This window comes from Ictidomys tridecemlineatus, chromosome 6, assembly GCF_052094955.1.
Source record: "Ictidomys tridecemlineatus isolate mIctTri1 chromosome 6, mIctTri1.hap1, whole genome shotgun sequence".
Classification (NCBI taxonomy): domain Eukaryota; kingdom Metazoa; phylum Chordata; class Mammalia; order Rodentia; family Sciuridae; genus Ictidomys; species Ictidomys tridecemlineatus.
In genome coordinates, this window is record NC_135482.1 from 155,832,838 (window position 1) to 155,860,331 (window position 27,494).

General features: G+C 35.8%; 1 protein-coding gene across 2 annotated transcripts in view; it reads right to left on the minus strand.

The window, feature by feature from the left end:
• The window catches only part of LOC101965792 (von Willebrand factor A domain-containing protein 8), a 391,795-nt gene that overhangs the window by 95,859 nt on the left and 268,442 nt on the right, over positions 1-27,494 (minus strand). For both annotated transcript variants that reach the window (XM_078015856.1, XM_078015855.1), the window contains one exon: positions 23,689-23,893. In XM_078015856.1, the coding sequence (XP_077871982.1) occupies positions 23,689-23,893 (205 nt within the window). The remainder of the gene's footprint in view (positions 1-23,688; positions 23,894-27,494) is intronic.

Consider the following 27,494-nt stretch of genomic DNA (forward strand, 5'->3'; position numbering starts at 1 on the left):
TATTGCTTAAATTTAACAGGCTATATAAGTGCCAAATAACATAAAAAATCATTATATTATTTGATACATGGCCAAAGTCTATAGGAAAATGGTTGTCTCTCTCTGAACAAATCTTTAAGAAGACTACTAGATTATAATGGATGCTTTTCTTAGGCTTCTTTCACAATACATCTATGTGTTACAATGCAGAAAAATGCTCGACTTAAGTAGTGGCTAGATTATCTTAGGTCTCTTTAGGTTTTCTTCCAAAATACACGAGTTTGAACAACAGAGCATTCTGGGACTCTGTGTGCCTCTAGATGTCCCCTATTCCTTGGTAGGCTCATAACCCCACTGGTGGGAGTGTAAGTGTGAAGACACAGTAGAGAGAAGCTGATGAGCGGGGCACATGCATGGTTAGGGGCTGTGCACATCTATTCAAGTGGGTGGACTAACTTAGTGAGTTGGATAAATGGAAGTTTGAATGCTTCTTTTGTATTACCAGGTTGGCCTAAGTAATAGTCAATGCTAAACTGCCCCCCAAAATGGTATAGATAGTACTACAGAATATTAGGTATAAAAGTAATTGGATTTTCTTTTTGTGTCACAAAGTAAGAAAGTATTTAGAAATGATAGAGGCCTGTCAAAAGGACAAGGGAATTGGCCTGAAAAAATTCACACTGGCAAAATCTGAAATAATTTAAACATTAAAAAAATAAGCTCAGGGCTGGGGTTGTGGCTCAGCGGCAGAGTGCTGGTCTAGCATGTGCGAAGCCCTGGTTCGATCCTCAGCACCACATAAAAAAATAAATAAAATAAAGGTATTGTGTCCAACTACAACTAAAAAATAAATATTAAATAAATAAATAGAAATAAACATATTGTGTCCATCCACAGCTAAAAAATATTTTTAAAATAAACTGAAAAATATATTAGAGCCTATTAAATGAGACAGAAACCCATGAGTGATATTAATAAAAAAACAAATGGAGAAGGGAGGGCAGCTCCTTACCTTAGAATGCCAACTAATGAATATAGAAGGACAATGTTGGAAACAGAGAAATCATCAGGGGCAACCATAGCAGGAATAATTGATTCAAGCAAGAATCATCAATGAATGATAATGGATAAAAAAATCAATGAAACAAGATATTTGTATAGTCTTGTAATACATGTATAAATTATAAAGGGAAATAACAGTAACTTCACAATGGAGAAACACAGCATATAAAATAGCCTAACCAAATGTGCAAAGTTAACACTGCCTGTAATGGGACAATTTGCCATAATGTGTCACCTAATAGGGCACACTGAGAAGAACATAGTACATAAACTGAATCCAAAGGGAGGGAACATCAGATGAGCCCAAATCAAAGGGTATTTTACAAAATAACTGACCTAAAATCTCCAAAAATGCCAAGGTCATTAATATGTTTATACACATATATTTTCATATTCTCTCCATCCATCCTTTCTTGATTTGGGTCTGAGTGAGATCAGAGCTATGTTCAGAATCATGAGGCAGGTTCCTGTTTCACCTGGAGAGCAATCTGAGTCTTATTCAAACCATCAAGCCATAGGTGTAACAGAGATATACAACTGTTTTTTAAACTTATAAATAATTATGGGCTACAAAAAGAGAATATATTATATTTTAGGATTAAGAGAGCCAGAATTATAGTGAAGATCAGCTACTATTGATTGCTGTGAAACAGTCCTTAAACATTTGGCTCAGGTAACCCAAACAAGACTAGAACACATGTTTATTTCTGATGTTATGTCAGGTTTTCTCTTTATTTGTGGTCTTAGATGTCAACATGAAGTTGATGTAATGTTGACTTACAATTCAATGCAGCACTTTCCTCTTTGCCTAACACAAAACCTATTTAAGTCTCGAATAATTTTCCTACTAGGGCTTTATACATGTTGTTCTTTATGGAAAGGTTATTTAACCAATGGCAGCAATGTGAAATTGTAAGCACTTTAACAGTCCTAAAAGTACTTCTTTAAACAAATATCCAAACTAATGAAAATTACACAGTTTTAGTAAGCTCTTTTTTTTTTTTAGGGGAAAACCCACTGAATCCCAATGATACCACAGGGATGTCAGGAAAGAATTGGCTTCATATTTCTTCAGAACCCTGGAAAGTCTCATAAGAAGACTGCACAAGCATGTTTAGTTCTTCCCTACATAAAGTTGGAAAATGAAGAATGCATTTCTTAATTCCATTCCAGAAATTAAAAGAAAGATAAATCATTGGATGCTAAACCACCATTGGCCTAATTACCCAATTGCATTTGGTAAGGATTATTTTTCATGAATGTTGTGCTGATTGTAAAACAAAATAAACCTGATAACAGTCCTGGATGGCATAAATTCCTAATCTGAAAGAAAGATCATCAGGTATCACCTGGAAATGGCTGGAGCTAACTATCAAAAACACCGCAATCCCCACCACCACCAAAATCACATTGTCAATTTTTACTTATTCAGTATTGGTTGGGGGGATTTCTGTCTTCCCTCTCTATTTCCTATGTTTCCGGTGAGTGGGACTAATGCAGATCTCTTTTATCTCACACTAGGAGTGAAGACGTGGCCTATGACTGACCTATTGCAATATTCTATTTCTTGGCCACAGTGACTGGCTCAGAGGTGGGCATGTGACCTGGCCAACCTACTGGAGCACTCTGCTGAAATTACAGGGAGAGACAAGGCCCTTTTATTGGGATTGCCAATTGTGAGAACTATGTATTTGATGAAGAACTGCATTGTGAGCAGGAAGCCACCCCAGAAAAAAAGCAGGGCAGAGAGGAGAAAGAATAGGTATCATGACATGTGTTCAGCCCTTGGTTTGGTCTGTGCCATAGGTCCTAGAACTTCTTGGTTCTGTGAGCCAATGTACTCCCTTTTGTAACTTAAATTATTGTGAGATGAAATTTTTGTCATTTTCTATGCTCCTGACAAACATCATTTTATATACCTCTTCATTTCATAATAAATCTGGAGTTAAAAGGTATTAGGTACTGGAGAAAGTTATTCTTTTAATTAGTAGCCTATCTCTCACATACATTCCATATTTATTCTCTGAAGCCACGACCTGGCTGCATCATGAGTCAGGATGACAATCAGCACAAAGGTCCTAAGAGACCTACTACTAAACAGAGTCCATAGTGAACTGGGGCAAAGAAAACAGGACTAGGAACTGGAAACTTGCAGAAGTATTTTTTAAATCAAAATAAATAAATAGCCTATTAGGTTAAAGTTAAAGAGGTTTCTTTACAGTATGAATTCTCAAAATCAGATATTTACTAGTCATAAGTACATCTCTTAGAGGATACCAAGTTTAACAGTGTTTCCCAACAGCATAAACATAGATGCTTATGAAGAATGTGTCTGAGAACATACTTGAAGAAACATCAGGCTCTATGTATTTCTAAAAACAACATGTTTTGTCTGGTCCTGAGCATTTTGCCTGATCTCTCTCTTCTCCTTGGCATCTGACCATTTTCTCTCTGGTAAGGATCTTCATAACTCTCTTGCTTGCTTACAATTCTAGTTCCTTATTTCAATTACTGGCTAACTATCCACCATTATCTCAAATTCAGTGTATTCAAAATGACTGAGCCCTGTCTCCTCTCCAGCTTTCCTGATTCCTTCAATATTCTGCCATTTGCCAAACACTCAAACTAGAAACATTCATAGCATCTGCCTCCGTGGCCCACACTCAGCCAGTCTCTATCAGCTCACACACACCCATTCATTATCTCGGACTCACAGTTGCCCTACTTCATGGGGGCAGGTGTTTACCCCACTATCCACCTCTCTCTTAAGTCAAACCTTTCCTATACAATGAGCTTCAGCAACTCCCAGTCTTAGGGAACGTGAAGACCTCACTGGGGCTTTCACACAATCTGCTTTCTTCTCTGCCTGTAGCTCGTTATTGAGCCACTGCCCAAAGAGACCTTTGCTTTGGTCAGGTTCCTCTTACAACAGGCTAAAGGATGCACTGAGGACAGACCAGGGTTGCCTAGAAGGCGAGATTCCTTTGCTTTTTTTTTTCCTTGGTACTGAGGGGTGCTTAACCACTGAGTCACAACCCCAGCCCTTTTAAAAAATATTTTATTTAGATACAGGGTCTCACTGAATTGCTAAGTGCCTTGATAAGTTGCTGAGGCTGGCTTTGAACTTTAAGTCTTTCTGCCTCAGCCTCCTGAGCTGTCAGGATTACAGGTGGGTGCCACCTCACCTGGCTCCTTCACTTTTCAGTTCTGTGCTGAAATGAATTCTCTGTTTTCTCCAATTTGCTAGCCCACAGGTTTCTATGCTTAGACCCAGAACTCACTCCCACCTCTGCTCTAGCATGAGCTCAGCTACCTCCATGGGATGGTTGGTGTTGAGCCTGGATTTGCACTTGGGACTTTGTGCTTAGCTGGATTTACTCACTGCTCCTGTGGCAACTGCTCCTAGGTCATCATTGTATTTGAGGTGACCCAAGCTATGGCACAAATCTTCCTTTTATTAGGGAAACACATTATGCTCATCCTTTTAGATATGTTTGCAGTCGTGTTTTTTGGAATGCAATGCTGGAATGCCTCTCCCTCATCTTTTAACTATCTAAGTACATCCATTTAAAAAGCACAGCCTAAGCTTCAACTCCTTTGTATATAAAATTCATCAGCACAGACACCTCTCCTATGAAACACTAGAGCACAGGGGCCCAAATCCCCTCATTTAACATTGAACTACACATTGTTTGACACTTGCTGCTAGTTCACAATTTTCAGTTTTGTCTCTCCAAGTATATAGTCTATTCTCGTCAAGAATAAAAATCATGATGGTTATTCTGGTATTTCCCTGTAGGGCCTACCTTGGCAGGTCCACAGTAAGTGCTGCACCAGAACAAGCTGGCTAATGATTTTTCAAAGGACTCAAATATCTACTCTTTGTCCAGAATCTCTTGAATTCAATAGATGACAGCTTGCCAATGACACAGCTTGGATCACGATCATCTCCCTAGGAAATTGTGGTTCATTAACCTTACTGGAGCCAGACCTAGATTATAAACACTGTTGTTATATAGTTATAAATAAACTAGAAATACTGGGGCAGAGGGAACCAACAGAATTTTAAAGAACTGAGATTCTAGATAGGGCAGAGGGGTAGGAGGGAGGCAGGGGGTAGGAGGTTAGCAAGGATGGTGGAATGTGATAGAAGTCATCATCCAAAGTACATGTATGAAGATACAAATTGGTGTCAACATATTTTATATACAACCAGAGATATGAAAAATTGTACTGTATACATGTAATAAGAATTGTAATGCATTCCACTGTCATTATTTTTTATTTTTTAAAAAAATCAATTAAAAAAAGAACTGAGATTCTAAAGATAAAGCCATAGATTAAAAGTATGATGACATGACAGGAAAACTTATCCACCAAAAAAATTATTTGTGATGACAAACAAATGTAAATAATGTTGTTCTTTATTTTTTAATTTTTTTATGCTGGACTAAATCCAGGGCCTTGTGTGTGCTAGGCAAGTGCTCTACTCCTGAGCGACATTCCTATACTGGATGTGTAGGCATTAATTACAGCTTGGGACTGCTGGAAGGCTATTCCCTAGTATAGAATTTTCATTGAGATTGTAGTTAATAAAAATTTATTCATATGCTGAGTATCAATGATAATTCACTTTTTAAATGTCACAGTTATTTCATGGGTACACAAACACGGCTGAAATAAAATGCAAATGAAACCAAGGAAACAAAGCAGTTTGAGAAAGAAAAGCAACTCTAAGTGAATGAGATGCCATCTTCCTCTGGGACACACCAGCCAGTCTAGTTTCCTGGCTTTGCGCCCCAGCCAGGCTTCTGTTGTGCCCAGCAGCTCAAGGGCTTCACCTTTCCATTTTAAGTGTATTGCATCTTTCTCTCTTAAGAGCCAATGTTTTCTGCTGTGTTTAGATATGAGCAGAGGGCAGGGGTGGCTCTGATACTGAGTCATAGGCTGTAGAAGAAATATGTGTGCTATGCTCTGTCTGGAATTTGAGCAATAATTATATTGGGGAAGACCATTCTCATACCTCCATCTTCCCACCAGAAAATTCTGCAGAGTCTCAAATAAACGAGTTCTAGAAAATCATTTTAACACCTGTCAGGCCTTGTTTCTTGTTATCATTTGAATGTCTGTTCCCTCTAAAACTCCTACTGAAATTTAATTGCCACTGTAACTATATTAAAAAGTCAGATATTTGAGAGATGATTAGGTCCTCAGGATTCTGCCCTCATGTATGGGGCTAGTATTACTATAGTAAAGTAAATTTAGTTCTCTTTTGTCTCTTTGCCCTTCAATCTTAGGTGATCTAGGGATAAATAAGGGCACTACCTGGGAATCAGAATTGCTAGACCCTCTGGAGTCTTGATATTGAACTTCCCAGACTCCAGGTCAGTGAGGCAGTAAGTTTCTGTTCTTGACAAATTATCCAGTCCATGGTATTCTGTCAAAGGAGCACAAATGGACTAAGATATGTCTCTTTAATCACTTGTGTGAAACTTTAATTAAAAATTTTAATTTTGCATATGTATGAACAAAAGACCAAACTTTAGTATTATTTTTAAATTCATATTCCTTAAACTGAGGGTAGAGATCACTGGGCAGAAGCAAGGTTTGAAAAAATTTCTGGAAAGCTGGTCAGTAACAATGTTACTTATCACAACCTTGATATCAACAGGGCACAGAAAGGTGAGTTCTTTTCCTACCTCTCTGGGCAGAAACATATAAGAAGGTGGATGCAGTTAAGAAAGATACCCTTAAAAACAAACCACCAGGGCTGAGAATGTGGCTCAGTGATAGAGCACTTCCCCAGTATGTGCAATGCCCCTAGGTTTGATCCCTGGCACCACATACACATGGGACACAGCAGAAAACTTTTCTACAAAGATTATTACTTAAAAACAAAAACAAAATAAAGTCATTTAACTTCTGTGATTCAACTTCATCCTTGAGGAGAAGCTACATACCTGTGTAGATATATACTATCCTTCAATGAGCAACCTTGTGTCCCATCATCTGTTCCTAGCCCCTAAAGGCAACTGCTAAAGCTCTGCTTACTATGACTTCTGCTATTTACTTCCATATTTTGGAATAATATTTTATTTATTATTACTATTATTATTATTGTTATTATTTTATAGTCCTGGGGACTGAACCTAGAGGTATTCTAACACTGAGATTTATCCCCATTCCTTTTAATTATTTTACTTTGAGACAGGGTTGCCTTGGGTGATCCTGAACTTCAACCTTTCTGCCCTGTCCTCCTGAAGGGATAGGTATGCACTACCACACCTGGTTTAGGTTATCTTTACTTTTCAGACATAATCTATTGACTTCCTACTATGAAAGGTAAGGATTATTTTACCTTTTTCACCTCAAATACATATCAATTTTCCTCCTCTCATCTTCCTAGTAGAGTGGTATCATAAACAATAAAGACTAATTATTTAACTTGTTACTACATAAGTATGATAGTATGCTTCAGTGTGTAAAGAAATGTGTAATTATATACTACTATATATATTTCCATTAAAATAATACACATTACCATATAATTAATATACTATTTTATATATATTACTACTACATACTTTTTCATTTTCCTCACTAATCAATGTTCTATTTAAGGACTCTTCATTAATTCATAACTATGTTTTATGTATCTATCTCTTATTGTTCCACAATTCTTCACCAAACCTGTGAGCTCTTCTCATGTCATCAGTCTATCACATTACTAGTTCCTTTCTATTGTTAAAAAAGACATCCAACTGGGCACCATGACACACACCTGTAATCCCAGGGACTTGGGAGGCTGAGCGGGGAGGATGGCAAGTGTGAGGCCAGAGTCAGAAACCTAGTAAGGCCCTAAGCAATTTAGCGACTCTGTCTCAAAATGAATGAATGAATGAATGAATGAATGAGTGAGTAGGCTGGCTGGAGATCTAACTCAGGATAGAGAACCCCTGGATTCAGTCCCCATACCAGGAAAAAAAAATAAGATATCTACTCTTTCTAGACCCTGTGTCTTCCCTCTTCATTTTGGAGAGGTTGCTTCCAGGCCCCCTGCACAGCTAGGACACTCTGTCACTATCATACTGGGAATTTATTACATTTGCCTCTTTCCTGGTTAAAGCCACTCTTTGTACCCATGTCTTCCTCTTTGTTGGCTACATCCTCTTATTGTATGGTGCTTTCTGAGAAAAAAATGCAAGTTTTGTTTTTTTTTTTTTAGATTTGAAAATTGGACAGTGTTTTTACAATATTTCCTACCTGCACACAGGACTAACAGTGTGCAGCTAGATATAAACTCTAGGTTGGAAATGATTTTCCCTTTGACTTCTAACGCTGCCAAGAAGGCCAGTGCCATTAGGATTTCTTCCTTCCTTCCTTCCTTCCTTCCTTTCTCTCTCTCTCTCTCTCTCTCTCTCTCTCTCTCTCTCTCTCTCTCTCTCTCTCTCTTCTTTCCATATATTTTTAGTTGTAAATGGACATAATATATTTATTTATTTATCTTTATGTGGTGCTGAGATTCAAACCCAGTGCCTCACGCATGCAAGGCAAGTGATCTACCACTGAGCTACAACCCCAGTACTTCCATATTACTCCCATTAGGATTTGAGAGATGATAGTATGGAATTTTCTAGCACATTTTATATGACCTGTTTTCCACTGCCTCCAACTTTGAAGATTTCATCATTGCTTCATTATCTATGAGGCTCTAAAATTTCAGGTGGATATCCTTTCCCATTTGTTACACTAATACCTGTTGTTCCATAAATTACTTAAATTACTTTTTGTGTGTTTTTCTGCCCTCTTGTTCTCTTCCTAGAGTTCATATTAGATAAAACTTCCCCATCTTCTTTTTTTCTATTTTAACTTTCTTTGTGTTTTGGAAGTGTTCTCTAATATCCAATACCTTATATCAACTTTTCTTAAACTTCTATCACTTTTTAATTTTCTAGAGATCTTCCTTGTCCTTTGAAGATTTCCTACGTTAAAATATTATCCATTTTCAGTTTTTGATTGTAATATATTTTCTTACCTCTCTGAGAATATCAATTGTCCTTTTGTGAAATGTTTTTCTACTATCTGTACCACCTCTATATTTCAAAGTTCTTTTTTTTCTGTTTGTTTTGATTCCATACATTGTGTAAGAAGTTACCCATTAATATTTTAAAATTACTTGTAAAAATAGTGCATGAGGGTAGGACTGGTAAACAGGCAAGTCTTTGTAAAGTTTTAGGGAAAGAACTCAATGGTCATCATTATCCAAAGTACACGTATGAAGACACAAATTGGTGTGAACATACTTTTCATACAACCAGAAAATAAAATAAGAAGATGTTCTATTTAAATCAAAACAGAAAAAATGAAATTTAAAAAATGGTTATTTTCTGCTCCATCTTTCTAAAGCTTTTGCCCTGTATCTGGAACTAGCCAGATGACTTAACTTAATCTCTTAAGAGTGTGTTTACATCATATTTAAACTATGTTTTTCAAAAGAATTGACGGGAATTCTACCTAGAATGTCCAGCAACTTGTATTGCCATTTAATGAATGCATTTTCTCTTGCTAATTATTTAGTTTTCTGTAAGCTCTCTGTGGACACAGATAGAAAGATAAATGAAAATTATTCCCTAACAGTGATAAAAGGTAATTAAAGAGTTGCTTAATTTTCTACTGCTTTCAGGAAAAATCTCATGACCTTAATAATATGATACAAGATTAATCTCCTGCCTTTTCTCCAGCTTTTGTATACAGTACTCCCAGTGTATCTAACCAAACTGAGCTGCTTTCTATGATTCCTAAATTCTCTATCATAATTTCAATTCCATTGCAATACATTTTACTTTTGTTCATATATATTCTTGTCTTGGGCACGTCACTGACCCAAAAGAATTTTGCTAATTTCCTGCCAGGAAGTGTATATGTGTATACACACACACACACATACACACACACACACACACACACACACACACACACACACACAGATGGCAGCTTCCTTGGATCCAAGTAAGGAAAGGGGTAAACTTTAACTTTATCTCTTCCTTGTATGGTCTCACTCCTGCCCTATCCTAAGCTGTAGGAGTCTCCCTGATAGTTCCTGCCTTTTGTATGGTAAGGGAGAGCCTGCTGTCAAGGAGCACAAGGTAGAGGAGAAAGCCAAGATGCCTAGGCGGCCTCTGTACAGACTTTTGACTAATCTTCCAAATTCTTGTGCCACCCACACATCAATTTCCAGGGCTACCCAGTGCCTTCAAGTCCTAAAGCTAATGAAGGCAAAAATCTAAACAAGAAAAGCGAAGAAACACAGCACCAAATTTGACTTGCTCTTTACTATTCTCTGGACTTAGGCTCAATGATGTATGTTTTGCTGTGTGTTTTTTAGTCTTCTAATTTGTCTTTAGAATAGGCTAAACACTATAATCCTATGCTGACAATTGTCCTATCATTGATTTCCTGCTTTCCTTCAAGTTGACAAGTTTAGGCAAAAGGCCATTTTTTCAATTCCTTTTTTGGGCTTGACAAAACTTTCTCCAACAGGATTATAAACAAAGCTTTCATTTTAACATTAGGATAGATGATGAATTATGTAACTCATTGGGTCATGATTTAATGTTGGATATTTAGGTAACACTGTTTCATTTTAATTTGCTTTGTTTCCATATAAGCATTAAAGTATTCTGTAGCCCAATATTACCTAAATCCTGTTTCTAATTTTTATTGTTTACTGAGTACTCACTCTGTCCTAGGCATTTATCATATATTTTTTCTTATATTATCTTTATATTATGATTAGAAAATGAGGTTTTGAAAGAGAAATTCATTTGTCAAAGATCCCATACAATGTTCAAAAGAGATTTGAAACCTGGTATGACCATACTGAATTTCATGTTCTTAAACAATATGCTATGCTGCTTATGAATAAAAATCATAATTATGTTTGTAAACATAATGATAAGAAAGTTTATTTCTATATTCATTGTGATGTGTTGACTATACATATAATGCACCAAATAATTTCAGCATTGTAAAAATTATAGAGCCATTCAATATGAACCTATTCATTGAATTTGACACCTCAACTTATAGTAGGTATATTCCTGAGTTAATTTACTTTCCTTATATAAGGAAAATTGCCTTAATAAATTTTTCTAAGATTGTCTTTTCATTTATTTATCATCTTTTTTTTCTTTTTCTTTTTTTATTGGGGCTCAAAACATTACAATGAACTTGACATATCATATATCATACATTTGATTCAAATGGGGTATGAATGCTTATTTTTATTTCGTGTACAGATTGCAGGATCACATTGTTTATACATCTACGTTTATACATACTGCCATACTAGTGTATCATCTTACTCAACAATATGCGCTGGGGATATGATAACATTCAGAATAATGATCTTGAAGCTTATCATAAGAAAAGAGAGCTAAAATATTCCTGCTGATGATTTGAAAAGAAATTTCTCAAGGTTAGGCCTTTCCTAGAGAGTGAAAGAAAGTTGATATTTCTATTTTTAATCTTAGTTTAAAAGTATATAAAACCCACAATTTTCAAAGTTTATAGGGATGTCAGTCTCCTTGTATTGCCCAAAAGGTTAATGAAAATACAGTTTCCTAAAATCACAAACTTGCTGATTTGCTTGTCTTAAGGAGGTAGTTACTGGTTTAATTTTAGTTGTATTTGACAATTTCAGATAATGTTGTTATCAATGGAAGCATTAATTCTGGAAAGAATGCAATATCAAGTGGCAGGTTTTCTTTGTTCTGAAATACAATGGCTATAAGAAAGGAGGCCCCTATACATGAACCCAGGGGCATCATCTCACTTGAGGACAGACTTCTATCCAATTCTTGGCTCAAACCAAGCTCCCAGTTCAAGAAGGGCCCTGCACACCTGCAACTGGTACAACTCTAGGCAACTGCATTTCCCAGAGACAGCATGACACCATCTGGTCTGTGTTCTCAGTTCTCCCTTCCCTTTTCTTTCACCTCTCTCTTCCTATTCACATTCCATTGTCTTGCTTCTCAAAATCCTCGCTCTTAGGTAACTATCATCATTCTCCTCAGGCAGTTGGTTGATAAAGACTTAATTAACCACGCCCCCAGCGCTGGGCAGCTGCGGCTGAGGGCTGTGGCGGCGGTGGCGACGGGAAACGGTGGAGTCCCTAGCTCCCCCCTTGGCTAATAATTTTTGTGACCCAGATTTAAGCAATAATATATTCACCTGGATTTCCATGGTTTCATGAATGTCTTCTCTTCTTGGGAAAGGAAATGAAGAAGCTTTTTAGATGCATCTGGGGAGATCCAACATGGCAGTGGGCGTGGAGAGATGGAGTCTCTGACCTCTTCAGCTGCGCGGGCATAGGGAGTCATAAACTGTCTAAATGCTGTTTGCTCAGGATCACTAGGCAATGCTGAGCTGACGTGGATCTGGGGCAAACAGTTTAGGCCTCTCAGAACACACATCGAGCCTTCATAGACAGTGGCCACAGGATTGAAACGGGGCTTGGGAGAGACAGTCAGGACCCATCCGTTGCGTTGGTCACCCAGCAAAGGGAACGAATGGTCACCAATTGCATGGGATACCACCATGGCAGAGAACTGACGTCACGGGCAGAGGAGATAACTTCATTGAAACCAGGAGCAACAGGTGTGTAATCCCCTAGCCATCCCTCTCCACACAGCGGGGAAACCTTAAGGGCCCCTCCTAGCTCTCCCGTGAATGTGATAGCCAGACTGAGGGAATCAGGAGTGGCGCGAGACTCGCGGCGCGGACTCCCACCTACCACTCCCACCAGTGCTGAGAACTGAGGTCTCTTGCACCAGCTACCAGGGGCGTGGCTACCGGATGGGAAGCAAATTCGCGGGGGGTTCTCAGCCTCAAGCCCTACAAACTTAGGGTCTGAGGGAAGCAAACAGGGAGAGTGTGCCCAGGCATTCATGAAAACAGGGCTCCCAAGAGCAGCAGACCTGGCGTGTAGCCAGTATTATGGTGATCGTCACAGGTGAGTGGGGCCTGGCTTGAGGTAACACAAGAGAAGACCCTAGACACTCAGGATTAGAGACCCGCCCAGTCTGGGAGAAAGACCTACTGCACAGTGATTGGTTCCCACCTATTGAGAGAAGCTTGGCCCAGTGGGCACAGCTCCACCTACTGGAAGACAAGTTAATCAAACTCTATGACTGCATTTATTATTATTATTTTTTAATTTGAGTTTTTTTTCTTTCATTTTCAATTTTTTGTTGTTGTTGTTCTTAAACTTTTTTAATGTTTTTATTTTTAAAATTTTTTAAATTTTATTATTTTTTTTAATTTTAATTTTCATTTTTTATTATCATTATTATTTTAAAAATTTCTTTCTTTCTTTCTTTATTTTCTATTTTTTTCTTCTGTCTTTTCAATTTTCTTATTCCCCCTTCCTTGAATTCTACCTACCTAGTCTCATTCTCTTTAGTGACTTCTTCCCTTCCCTTCTAATATCTTTCCTCCCAAGCATCAAATAAATTTATAAGAGTAAACAGTAACTCAGCAGTCAAACAGAACAAGAAGTAACATGAGCAGCATAAAAAATCAAGGAAGAAAAGGAGTACAAACAATGAAGGACAGCCTAAATATTCAGGAGGACCTAGAGTCATCAGAAAAATGGTCATATAAAGAACTCAAGGAATACCTTAGACAGATGGAATGGAACCTTAAAGAGGATACGAGACAGCAAATCCAAAGAGTGAAAGAACACATTGAAAATGAATTACATAAACGGATAAAATAAGAAGTTAAGCATCTTTATCAGGAGATAGAGATTATTAAAAAAATCAAACAATAATTCTAGAAATGAAGGAAACGATAAACCAAATTAAAAACTCAATTGAGAATATCACTAATAGAGTGGAGCAAGTAAAAGCCAGAATGTCAGATAATGAAGACAAAATATATCATCTTGAAAAGAGTCTAGCCAATTCAGAAAGGCTGGTAAAAAAATCACGAGAAAAACATCCAAGAGATATGGGATAACATAAAAAAACCAAGCTTACGAGTCATCGGGACAGAGGAAGGTATAGAGATTCAAACCAAGGGAATGAGTAAACTGCTGAATGAAATAATTACAGAAAACTTTCCAGAAATAAAAAAGGAAACGGATATACAAATTGTAGATGCATACAGGACACCGAGCACACAAAATCACAGTAGACCAAGGCCAAGACACATTGTTATGAAGATAGCCAATATACAGAACAAAAAGAAAATGTTAAAAGCTACAAGAGAAAGGAAGCAGATTACATTCAGGGGTAAACCAATAAGGTTAACAACGGATTTTTCATCACAGACGCTGAAAGCAAGAAGATCCTGGAACAATGTATTTCAAACACTGAAAGACAATGGATGCCAACCAAGAATTCTGTATCCAGCAAAATTAAGCTTCAGGTACGACAATGAAATAAAAATTTTTCATAATAAACAAAAGCTAAAAGAATTTGCAGCCAGAAAACCAGCATTGCAAAGCGTCTTGAGCAAAACACTACACGAGGAAGAAATGAAAAACAACAACCAAATCCATCAGTGGGAAGTGCCTCGGTAATGACAGAGGGCGGGGGAGGGGGAAAGCTAATCATGGAGAAACAAACTAAATTAAAAAAAAAAGAGATAAATAATCAAACATGGCTGGCAGTATAAACCATATATTTATAGTAACTGTAAACGTTAATGGCTTAAACTCTCAAATAAAGCGACATAGGCTGGTATCATGGATTAAAAAAAACAAATCCAACAATATGGTGCCTCCAGGAGACACATCTGATTGGAAAAGACATACACAGGCTGAAGGTGAAAGGTTGGGAAAAAATATACCATGTACACGGTTCTTGTAGGCAAGCAGGGGTGGCCATCCTCATATCGAATAAAATGGACTTCAAGACTAAGTTAATCAAAAGGGATACAGAAGGACATTATATACTGTTAAAAGGAACCATTCACCAACAAGACATAACAATTATCAATATTTATGCACCAAATAATGGTGCTGCGATGTTCATAAAACAAATTCTCCTCAAGTTCAAGAGTCAAATAGACCACAACACAATAATTATGGGTGACTTCAACACACCTCTCTCACCATTGGACAGATCCTCCAAACAAAAGTTGAATAAAGAAACTATAGAACTCAATATCACAATCAATAACCTAGACTTAACTGACATATAGAATATATCAACCATCATCAAGTGGATATACTTTTTTCTCAGCAGCACATGGATCATTCTCAAAAACAGACCATATATTATGCCATAGGGCAACCCTCAATAAATATAAAGGGGTGGAGATAATACCATGCATTTTATCTGATCATAATGGAATGAAACTGGAAATCAATGATAAAAGAAGGAAGGAAAAATCCTATATCACATGGAAAATGAAGAATGTTACTGAATGATCAATGGGTTACAGAAGACATAAAGGAGGAAATCAAAAAATTCTTAGAGATAAATGAAAATACAGACACAACATGGGACACAATGAAAGCAGTTTTAAGAGAGAAATTCATCGCCTGGAGGTCATTCCTCAAAAAAAGGAAAAACCAACAAATAAATGAGCTCACACTTCATCTCAAAGTCCTAGAAAAGGAAGAGCAAAACAACAGCAAATGTAGCAGAAGGCAAGAAATAATTAAAATCAGAACGGAAATCAACGAAATTGAAACAAAAGAAACTATTAAAAAAATTAACAAAACTAAAAGTTGGTTCTTCAAATAAATAAATAAGATCGACAGACCCTTAGCCATGCTAATGAAGAGAAGAAGAGAGAGAACTCAAATTACTAACATATGGGATGAAAAAGGCAATATCACAACAGATGCTACAGAAATACAGAAGACAATTAGAAATTATTTTGAAAACCTATATTCCAATAAAATAGAAGATAGTGAAGACATCGATAAATTTCTTAAGTAATATGATTTGCCCAGACTGAGTCAGGAGGATACACACAATTTAAACAGACCAATATCAATGGATGAAATTGAAGAAGCAATCAAAAGACTACCAACCAAGTTATTTCAGGAAATAGAAAAAGAGGGAGCTCTTCCAAATTCATTCTATGAGGCCAACATCACCCTGATTCTGAAACCAGACAAAGACACCTCAAAGAAAGAAAACTACAGACCAATATCTCTAATGAACCTAGATGCAAAAATCCTCAATAAAATTCTGGCGAATCAAATACAGAAACACATCAAAAAAATTATGCACTATGATCAAGTAGGATTCATCCCTGGGATGTAAGGATGGTTCAATATACAGAAATCAATAAATGTTATTCACCACATCAATAGACTTAAAGATAAGAACCATATGATCATCTCAATAGACACAGAAAAAGCATTCGACAAAGTACAGCATCCCTTTATGTTCAAAACATTAGAAAAACTAGGTATAACAGGAACTTTCCTCGACATTGTAAAAGCTATCTATGCTAAGCCTCAGGCTAGCATCATTCTGAATGGAGAAAAATTGAAGGCATTCCCTCTCAAATCTGGAACAAGACAAGGATGCCCTCTATCACCACTTCTATTCAATATAGTTCTCGAAACACTGGCCAGAGCAATTAAACAGACAAAAGAATTTAAAGGCAAAAAAATAGGAAAAGAAGAATTTAAATTATCACTATTTGCAGATGACATGATTCTATACCTAGAAGACCCAAAAGGGTCTACAAAAAAACCACTAGAACTAATAAATGAATTCAGCAAAGTGGCAGGATATAAAATCAACAAGCATAAATCAAAGGCATTTCTGTATATCAGTGACAAATCTTCTGAAACGGAAATGAGGAAAAACACTCCATTCACAATATCCTCAAAAAAAAAAAAAAAATACTTGGGAATCAATCTAACAAAAGAGATGAAAGATTTATACAATGAAAACTACAGAACCCTAAAAAGAGAAGTAGAAGAAGATTTTAGAAGATGGAAAAATATACCCTGTTCATGGATAGTCGGAACTAACATCATCAAAATGGTGATATTACCAAAAGCTCTCTATAGGTTTAATGCAATGCCAATCAAAATCCCAACGGCATTTCTTGTAGAAATAGATAAAGCAATCATGAAATTCATATGGAAAAATAAAAGACCAAGAATAGCAAAAGCAATTCTAAGCAGGAAGTGTGAATCAGGTGGTATAGCGATACCAGATTTCAAACTATATTACAGAGCAATAGTAACAAAAACAGCACGGTACTGGTACCAAAACAGGCAGGTGGACCAATGGTACAGAACAGAGGACACAGAGACTAATCCACAAAGCTACAACTATCTTATATTTGATAAAGGAGCTAAAAGCATGCAATGGAGGAAGGATAGCATCTTCAACAAATGGTGCTGGGAAAACTGGAAATCCATATGCAACAAAATGAAACTGAATCCCCTCCTCTTGCCATGCACAAAATTTAACTCAAAGTGGATAAAGGAGCTAGATATCAAATCAGAGACTCTGCGTATGATAGAAGAAAAAGTTGGCTTCGATCTACATATTGTGGGGTCGGGCTCCAAATTCCTTAGTAGGACACCCATAGCACAAGAGTTAATAACAAGAATCAACAAATGGGACTTACTTAAACTGAAAAGTTTTTCTCAGCAAGAGAAACAATAAGAGAGGTAAATAGGGAGCCTACATCCTGGGAACAAATCTTTAGTCCTCACACTTCAGATAGAGCACTAATATCTAGAGTATACAAAGAATTCAAAAAATTAGACAATAAGACAACAAATAACCCAATCAACAAATGGGCCAAGGACCTGAACAGACACTTCTCTGAGGAGAACATACAATCAACAAGTACATGAAAAAATGCTCACTATCTCTAGCAGTCAGAGAAATGCAAATCAAAACCACCCAAAGATACCATCTCACTCCAGTAAGATTGGCAGCCATTATGAAGTCAAACAACAAGTGGTGGAGAGGATGTGGGGAAAGGGGTACTCTTGTACATTGCTGGTGGGACTGCAAATTGGTTTGGCCAACTTGGAAAGCAGTATGGAGATTCCTGGGAAAGCTGGGAATGGAACCACCATTTGACCCAGCTATTGCCCTTCTCGGACTATTCCCTGAAGACCTTACAAGAGTGTACTACAGGGATACTGCCACATCGATGTTCATAGCAGCACAATTCACAATAGCTAGACTGTGTAACCAACCCAGATGCCCTTCAATAGATGAATGGATAAAAAAATGTGGCATTTATACACCATGGAGTATTACGCAGCACTAAAAAATGACAAAATCATGGAATTTGCAGGGAAATGGATGGCACTAGAGCAGATTATGCTTAGTGAAGCTAGCCAATCCCTAAAAAACAAATACCAAATGTCTTCTTTGATATAATGAGAGCAACTAAGAACAGAGCAGAGAGGAAGAGCAGGACAAAGATCTACTTTAAACAGAAACATGAGGTGGGAGGGAAAAGGAGAGAAAAGGGAAATTGCATGGAAATGGAGGGAGACCCTCATTGTTATACAAAATTACATATAAGAGGTTGTGAGGGGAATGGGAAAATAAACAAGGAAAGAAGTGAATTACAGTAGATGGGGTAGAGAGAGAAGATGGGGGAAAAAAAAGACTTAATTAAGCCAGTGGCATGCTGGAGCCAAACTGTACCAGCTTGTGAGAGATAACTGCTCAATATTCAGGAATTTTACAAGCAAACTTTCAACTTTTGGGAGCTAGTCATGAGTCTTGGAGGAAATGCTTATCCCCAGGAAATCGGCATTGTTAACACTCCCTACTGGCCTGTGAGGAGCTGTCTTATCTGCACACCACTGGGTATTACACTGCCCAGGGGACTTGCAGTCTTAGAGGGTACTCTTGAAAACCTTAAAGATTCAAAATGAACTTCCATTTCTGAGATTTCTCTAACAGGGAATATTTTCTAACAGGGGTAAGTGATAAAAATAATAGAGACATTGCCAAGGGTTACCACATAGGCACACCCCTAGATCATCTTGGTCCAAGTTGGCTCTACAGATACATATCACTAGGAGATATGGCAGGAAAAGGTCAGAAAGGCAATGCCTTTCTGGATCAAGAAAGATTCCCAAAGATATATGTACACGTAACCATTATATAAAACAATTCTATAACACTGACCTGCTGAGACAGACTGTTTTCCCATTACTGACCAAAACAAAGAATGAAGCATGCTTTCCAAGAGAGGACCAGGCTTCTTGTACCACCACAAAGGATGTGGAGGTCACTCAGTCTGTGCACTGAAAAACTAAATTTACTGAATGCCAATTAAATAATCTAATGATTTCTAAAGTGAAAATAGGTCTTAATATTGTACTGAGATCTTCAAAAGTCAAAACTTCTGGACTAGTGCATAAAGAAAGGCCAACCTTTGTTACCTAAGTTGCATTGAACTGCACTTATTCATAGCCCCGGAATATTTTCCTTAAAAGAGGGAATGAATCAATGGTGCTTAATATAAATTAGTCATCTTTTCCATGTATTTCTTTTCATGCTTCTCTAAGAATTGATTGTATGCTAATTCTGTAGCAGGCACTGTCATGGCTATACATAAGAACATTTAAGTTGTTGTCCCACATTGTGTTTCAGAAGATTCTGTACATTTCAAAAATAGATGGTGAAGGAAGTTCTACTGAAAGCCCTCATAGAGATCCTACCAGTAATATACAGAGAAATCACTTTCTGATTTGCTCACTATAATTAGAAAATGACATTTGAAAGTTATTTTATTGGTCCCACAATAAAAGTCATCAAAAGCCTTTGAAAGTATATGATTTTATTTCTAAGGAAAAATGTGATGTAGTTTTATTAGCATTCTTGAGAGGATCATAAATGTAACAAATTAAAAATATACTTTATAGAGAACACCATGAAATATAGCAAGAAACATTTTGGTTTATAATTAACCCATGTTTCTGAAAATATAGAGTCTCATTTTAATAAATATGGATTTTAAATAATGGGTTCTAGGAACTACAGTTGTAGTAACACTTGGATTTATTTTTATAGTTGTTTACTACTGGAAAAACACATGTTCCTCTCAAAGCACATCAAATTAATGAACAAATTTTATATGCAGAGCTCAATAAATATCCTCTTGCAAGCTGTACTCATTTAAAAAATATAACAATGAATTCATTAAAAAACAAAAATTCAAGGGGTTGGGGTTGTGACTCAGCAGTAGAGTGCTCGCCTAGCACGGGCCAGGCCCTGGGTTCAATCTTCAGCACCACATAAGAATAAATAAATTAATTAAATATGTTGTGTTTAACTAAAACTAAAAAATAAATATTAAAAACTTCAAATCAACAATGGGTTCAAAGATAATACCTCTGGAAGGCCGAAATATAGCAAAGACAGAAAGGGCAAAGGTAAAGCATGCAACTGTACTCTTTGTCTAAATATGGGCAGTTTGTTTGCTACTCTACAGAGCAATCAGGGAAAGTTGAGGGTTAATTCCTGACAAATAGCTTAGTAGGTTGTTTGCCCAGCCTTCTCTGTTGATCCAAAGGAGCATCTCCTATTCCAGAGGAATCATACAACACAGAAGTGAGTAGACCTCCCATGCAGGGGGCCTAGTGCTGACACAGACTGCTGGAATGCAAAGCAGGTCTTTCCTTTCTGATGATGTAAGTCCATTTGGCCACTAGATGGAGATCAGGTTACTCTGCCAGTGACTGAAGTGGCTTGCAGCCAGCAAATGGAAGTAGGATACCAAGAACCTATTCTCTTTTTTCACAATTTCTATGAAAGGCATTTTTCAAGCTCCCAAATCAGGAGCACACCTATATAGAATAAAAAATTTATAAATGAGGCTCCTTAAAAGATCAAACAGGAAGGGAACTGTAAAAGGTAAATATTATTAGTATTATCTGGATTGATTTTTATTTATGTTGTATAATCTATAATATGAACTGGCTTAAGTAAGATCAATTAAGTATCCTTTCTCCTCATTACCAAGAGATTTGAAAAAAAGTTAATACAATGGCAGATTATTTGGACAAGACAATTCTTCCTGTTCACTTAAACAATAAAGATATATGCTCATAATTTGTTTCTCAGTTTGAGTATACACACACAGACACGCACACACACACATATCTGTATTATATATGTGTATATATTTCTTATATCAGCAAAAATGGATTAAGCAATCTTAGAAGTAGGAGGAGAATATTAGCAAACATCTATTCTAGTTTTCCAAGTGAAACTATCATTTCATTCTGAATTATATAACTTTATTACTAAATTTGTCTTATTTCTGTTATATTTGAATCTTGAGCTAGAGAGATAAAGTTATAATATTTCCAAGTAATGTTTGATTTAGGGAAAATTCAGGTATTTGCACTGCATAATGTGGACAAATATTTGAGTATTCTTTTTTTAAGTTTTTTTTTTTGTAGTTGTAGATGCACATAATACATTTATTTATTTATTTATTTATTTATTTACTTATTTTTTATGTGGTGCTGAGAACCAAACCCAGTGCCTCACACATGCTAGGTGAGTGCTTTACCACTGAGCTACAACCCCAGCCCCACATATGAGTATTCTTGAGAGATTAGATATTATAATTGTTTCTAACGTAATAACTATATATTTACATATATTCATATTCATTCAATAAATACTGCTGTGGGTACATTAAAGCATAAAGTGAATAATTTGTGACAGTTCAAAAACATTCCGTTTGTTATCAAATAGCTTCAATTACCAGTGAAATTTAGTACATAGAAGTGTGAGCATAAACAAAGATATTTATTGTTGTGTACCAATCACCAAGCCAGACTCTGGGAAAATTAAAATTCACAATATAGTCAGAGTTATATAACTGAATTATATAACTTTATTACTAAATTTGTCTTATTTCTGTTTTATCTGAATCTTGATCTAGAAATATAAAGTTATAATATTTCCAAGTAATGTTTGATTTAGGGAAGAGAAGAGTTACATGGTTAAAATAATGAATAATGTGGTGAACATACTTGTTCCCAGGAAGAGAAGAGTTACATGGTTAAAACATAAATATGGATAAATTTTTGTAAAATCATGAGTAGAAGTCTTTTTTTAAAAAGTTCTTTTGAGAAAAAATAAAATCATTAATTTAGGTCACAAAGATTTGACCACAGGAAAAATATCACCTTTGATTTTTAAAACATATGCATTTATTATTTTTATAACACTAGTATTTATTATTGGGTGCCAATGACAGAGAAGAAACCAATGCTTGGAATAATAAAAAAAATAGAACCATAAGTAATTAGTTTTCTAAATATTATTATGGATAGTAATCAACATTCATCTGCTGCTGTAATAGATCCATTTTGCATTTAATGACATGTTTCTTTTAAGTAATACATTTGTTTTAACTTGATTAAATTAATCAATTTATGTCCCTTCAAAAGGATTGAGGTTGCTAGCCTAAGTTTGGTTTGAGATTTTCAAAATATTCCTATAAAACTTTTAAGAATCTTGGGCTGAAGTTGTGGGTCAGCGGTAGAGCACTCGCCTTGCACATTCGAGACCCTGGGTTCGATCCTTAGCACCACATAAAAATAAATAAGTGAAATAAAGGTATTGTATCCAACTACAACTAAAAATAAAGAAATATTTTTTAAAAAGAATCTAAGAAAATATGTATTATTCATTTACAAATATATTTATTTATCTTTTAAGGAAAAATCACAATGTAATCACATAAAATAGTAATTACTAACCATTTATTCATGGAATACTTGGTTGAAATGTCTTATCTTGTTAGGTAGAAACCTAGCTTCCTTTTTTTTTTGTACTGGGGATTGAATTCAGAAGTTCTTTATCATTGAGCAACATCGTCCTCTTAATTTTCATTTTTAATTTTTAGACAGGTCTCACTGAGGCTGGCCTCCAACTTGTAATTCTCCTACTTCAGCTTTCTGACTAGCTAGGATCACAGCTATTCACCAACGTGCCCCTTCTACCTTCCTTTTTGTTAGATAAGAATGAAATATAAACAAAGAAGTTTTGTTCTGAAGATTAAATAAATTTCAAAAAAAATTTATTATATGCTTTAGTGTGTTTGAGTATACTGCCTTCCTCATTGTTATAATTCATTCCAGACAACAACTAGACCAGGTGCTGACTGAGTCATTTCTAGAGTCACTGGGTTTCCTTTTGCTCTGGTGGCCTGTTCCCATATTTCTTTTCCATAGTAGTGTGATTTCTACTGGTCACTGCTAAATTTGCATTATTTGGAAATAAGGAAGTTGTTAAAAACTATTGGGTGAATATTTTGCTAACCTTCTAGAAATTTAGGCTTATAAGAATATGCTGTCAGATCCTCAATGTTATGAGTTCAAATTAATTTTAGTTATTTTAGCAAGTATATTTGAGTTGTTTAGCCAAAAATTTTCCTGATTGTGGCATCTAGAATGAAATTTATACCTGAATGCTCACCTTTAAGAGGTAAGTTAGGGGCTACGGTTGTGGCTCAGTGGTAGAGAGTTTGCCTAGCAAGTGTGAGGCACTGGGTTTGATCCTCAGTACCGCATCAAAATAAATAAATAAAATAAAGGTATTGTGTCCTTCTACAATGAAGAAAAAACAAACAAACAAAAAGGAGGTAAGTTAATTTAAGTAGTACCTGCATATGTCTGTCACCTTCTTGCCCAATCATGTTTCTCCATTCCATGAGTGATCGCTGCAGACGTTCAAGTCCAGTTTCCCAAAGCCTGATGTGACCTCCCATATCAACAGTAACAACGCCACTTTTGTCCCACTCTGTCAGCAGTGCATCTGTGTCCGAAATAGTAGATAGCCATGTAGTATATGGTGAGAGAGATTCTGAACTGAAAAAGGAAAAACAAAAACCAAAGATGAGAAACATTAAAAATAAAGGAGTTGAGTGATATTTTATATGTGTATTATTCTTTCCTGTTTAAAAAGTATGTTCACCACATTATTCATTATTTTATACCTGACTCTTCCCTACTTCACAGCATAAGAAGGTAACAAAGGTATGTGTTATGACCAAAGTGAGACATTGGACATACTGAGTTTTTAATCCTGAGGCAGAACAAAAATTAATTTAACAAGGATTTTGAAGGAAAAGTGTTAATAATTAATTATAATATATTGCTTATTGACAGTCTAAGTAATGAAGCTAGTTAAAAGTGATTTCAGTTCACTAAACTTGTGATAAAGATTTTTTATGGACTAATTGTGTCCTCCAAATCTATATGTTGAAGACCTAACCCTCAATGTGATGGCATTGGGATGTCTTTGGGTAGTAATTAAATTTATAGAAGATCTTGAGGGTAGAACCGCCAAGATAGGATTGTCCCTTTAAGAAGAGACCAGAGGGCTTGTGCTTTCTCTCCACAACTCTGCCCGACTCATGCATCATGCTGAGATACAATTAAGAAGGCAGTCACTTGTAAGAGCATTCTTATCAGGAGCCAAACTAGATGGCACCTTGTCTTGGACTTTCCCAGCTTTCAGACTGTGAGAAATAAATGTTTATCACTTAAGCCACCTATTATAGTTATAACAGCCTGCACTAAGCCAGAACTCTAATTGTAGGTACATTAAAAGATCAGATACTGCCAGTAGAGCATGCCTGTAACCCCAGTTGGGGAGACAGAGGCAGGAGGATTCCAAGTTCAACTTAGTGAGGCCCTATGAAACTTAACAAGGCCCTATATCAAAATAAAAAATAGAATGGGTTGGAGATGTGACTCAGTGGTTAAGCATCCCTGGGTTCTATCCCCAGTAACCCAAAAAAAAACCAAAACAAAAAACAATAACAGAAACATTGGTAAAGAACAAAAATACAGCCATTTATTGGTTATTAACATTTTCTAATATTCCTGGATACCAGGTGACACTAGCAACTCACTCTCAGGAAGAAAGGAACTCCACATCAACTCATCCCTCCTACACCTGCATTGGTGACCTCAGTATTCGAAGGTCTCATGTCAATGCTGAAACCAATGCTTTATTTAAGGATTTCAATTTCATTTGTATTTCCTGATTTAGAAAGTGAAATTTATCTGTAACAAGAAATTTATATACTTCTTGTATTATATCTCATATTTATTTCCTTTATTACATATTTCTAATATATATATATATTTTTTGGAATACAACTTTTATCTGTATAAGTCAACTGTATACTTCCTTTAAGAATAGCTTTCATATACAAGTTACACAGATCATAAATTCCAAATACTACTGTTGACTTTTTAAACACAAATGATATATTCTGTATGAAATAAAATAGCTTAAAGGGATGGTTTGATCCGATAAGAAACACAATAAACTAACAATGTGGTTTTTGGACACCACAAAACCATTATACATGAAGTAAATTCTATGTTAAAGAATAAATCAAGACGATTTTGGTGTTTTTTCAGTATGCCTCAGTTGATACTAAACACACAGAAACCAAGAACAGCTACTCTTGGAATGCAGATGTTTCAGGGAATGTTTACATGATGAAGGGAACAGTAGAATGGGAAAAGGTATTTCAAAATTATTTTATAGGACCTCTAGAGGACTTAAATAAAGTAACCACTGATATGCTGTAGGATTTATTTCACCGTGCTCTCTCAAAGGTATTTGGTTAGGAAAAAATAGTAGTTACAGACGATGAAATAAAGAGCTATTCAGGAATAATGAAATCTATTCATGTGAAATTATGATGTTTGACATTCTGCCAAGAACACTGATGTTATATGATACTATTGAGCATTGCATCTATTTGTTGTCCCTCCTTGTCTCTCTATCATAAAACTTTAAATTTAGAGGAACAATTTCTTTAATAATAAGAAAAAGGAAGTACTGAAGAAATCTAAACTTACTACATTTTGCACATCAGGTCCAGAACTTCTTCAATTCTTTTTTATTTTTTAACAAAAATGCATGTTTTCTTTTACATAATTGAATGAAAACACAGAATTATAGTGGAATGAAGCTTAGATTTATATACAGTCATATATGAGAGTTGGGCAGTATCATTTTACAAAGGCAAAGAGATAATACAAAAAATTTTTAGAATTAATGCATGAGGGCAAAAGTGGCACATTCATTTGGACTTGTAGTTACATTATATTTTTATTGTACTTTATGATTTGAAATTAGCCATCAAATGGAAAATTCCTAATATCTGGCAGAATGCTAAATTTAAGCAACTAGCAAAACCCCTGAAATCTAGATAGGTCATTCCCTTGTATTATATACATGAAAACAAAAACAAATAGCAATAGTTAATCTCAACAGAAAGCCAGGATATACTGACAATGAAACATACTCTAAATTACATGGCACATGAATTATGGCTAGTCTAAATTAAGATATGCTGTAAGTATTGCTAGATTTCATAGACTCAGAAGAAAAATGAAATATAAAATATCTCATTACAGTTTTTATTTTGAATACATGTCAAAATGAAAATATGGTTTAAATAAAAGGTATTATTAAATTTAATTTCACCTGTTTCTTTTTAATGTTTTATTATGGCTATAAGAAATATAAAATTACATTTATGATTTGCATTATATTTCCACTGGACAGCAACACTCTAAATGAATGAATTATGGTGCCCAGCTACTACATGGCTGTACACACAACTGCTCTTCCAGAAGTAGTTCTCATTGTAGGTAGAACATGTAGCTCAAACAGAAAATTAAAAAACACCAAAATAAAAAGCTCTTGAGGGAGAAAGTAAGAGAAGTATTGGAAAAAATCATCAGTGCTTTAAAATGATTTTTAAAAGTATATTATTCGTTTTTGTTAAATGGACTAGATAAGCATACAACTAAGGTGGAATAAGGAATTTCTTCAAATGTCTAAAAGTCATTTTCCTTTAAACCAACACATTAACATGTTGCAAGAAATCACATATGTTGAAACAAGTAAATCTATTTCTTTGAATTATGATTTTATGTTGTATATGTTTTGAGTCTGATTAAAGGGTCCTAAGAAATGCAATTGTTATTGCCGAGTTATTTTGTATTGTCATACTGAGCTATTTTCTTCTGTGGGTTAGAAGAGGAGAAAGAAAGGACGCCTGGTGATGTTTTGGGTGATTGGGAGATTCCACTGTTCCTGTCCTTCCTCTGATATTAGTGGGTCTCCAGGGTCCTCTGAGATTTCAGGCAAGGTTTTACCCCCTGTTAGAGCTCAGTTGCATATGGGAAAGCACAGGAGGGGAGTCAATCTTATCTAGATCAAAGTAGAGTAGAAAGATAAGAGGAATCAGGCTTTGGTGGCAGAGATGGTGGCAGTCAAGAAAGGAAAAAATGAGCAACCTAGGCTACATAGAACAAACAGTTGCAAGCTTATTAGCTCAAGAGAGAGACAAGGCATGGATATGCTCAGAAAAGGCTACAGGTGAGGATACCAATGTTCCTCAGGGCAGAGACAAGTAATTACTCTTTCTGTATCCTG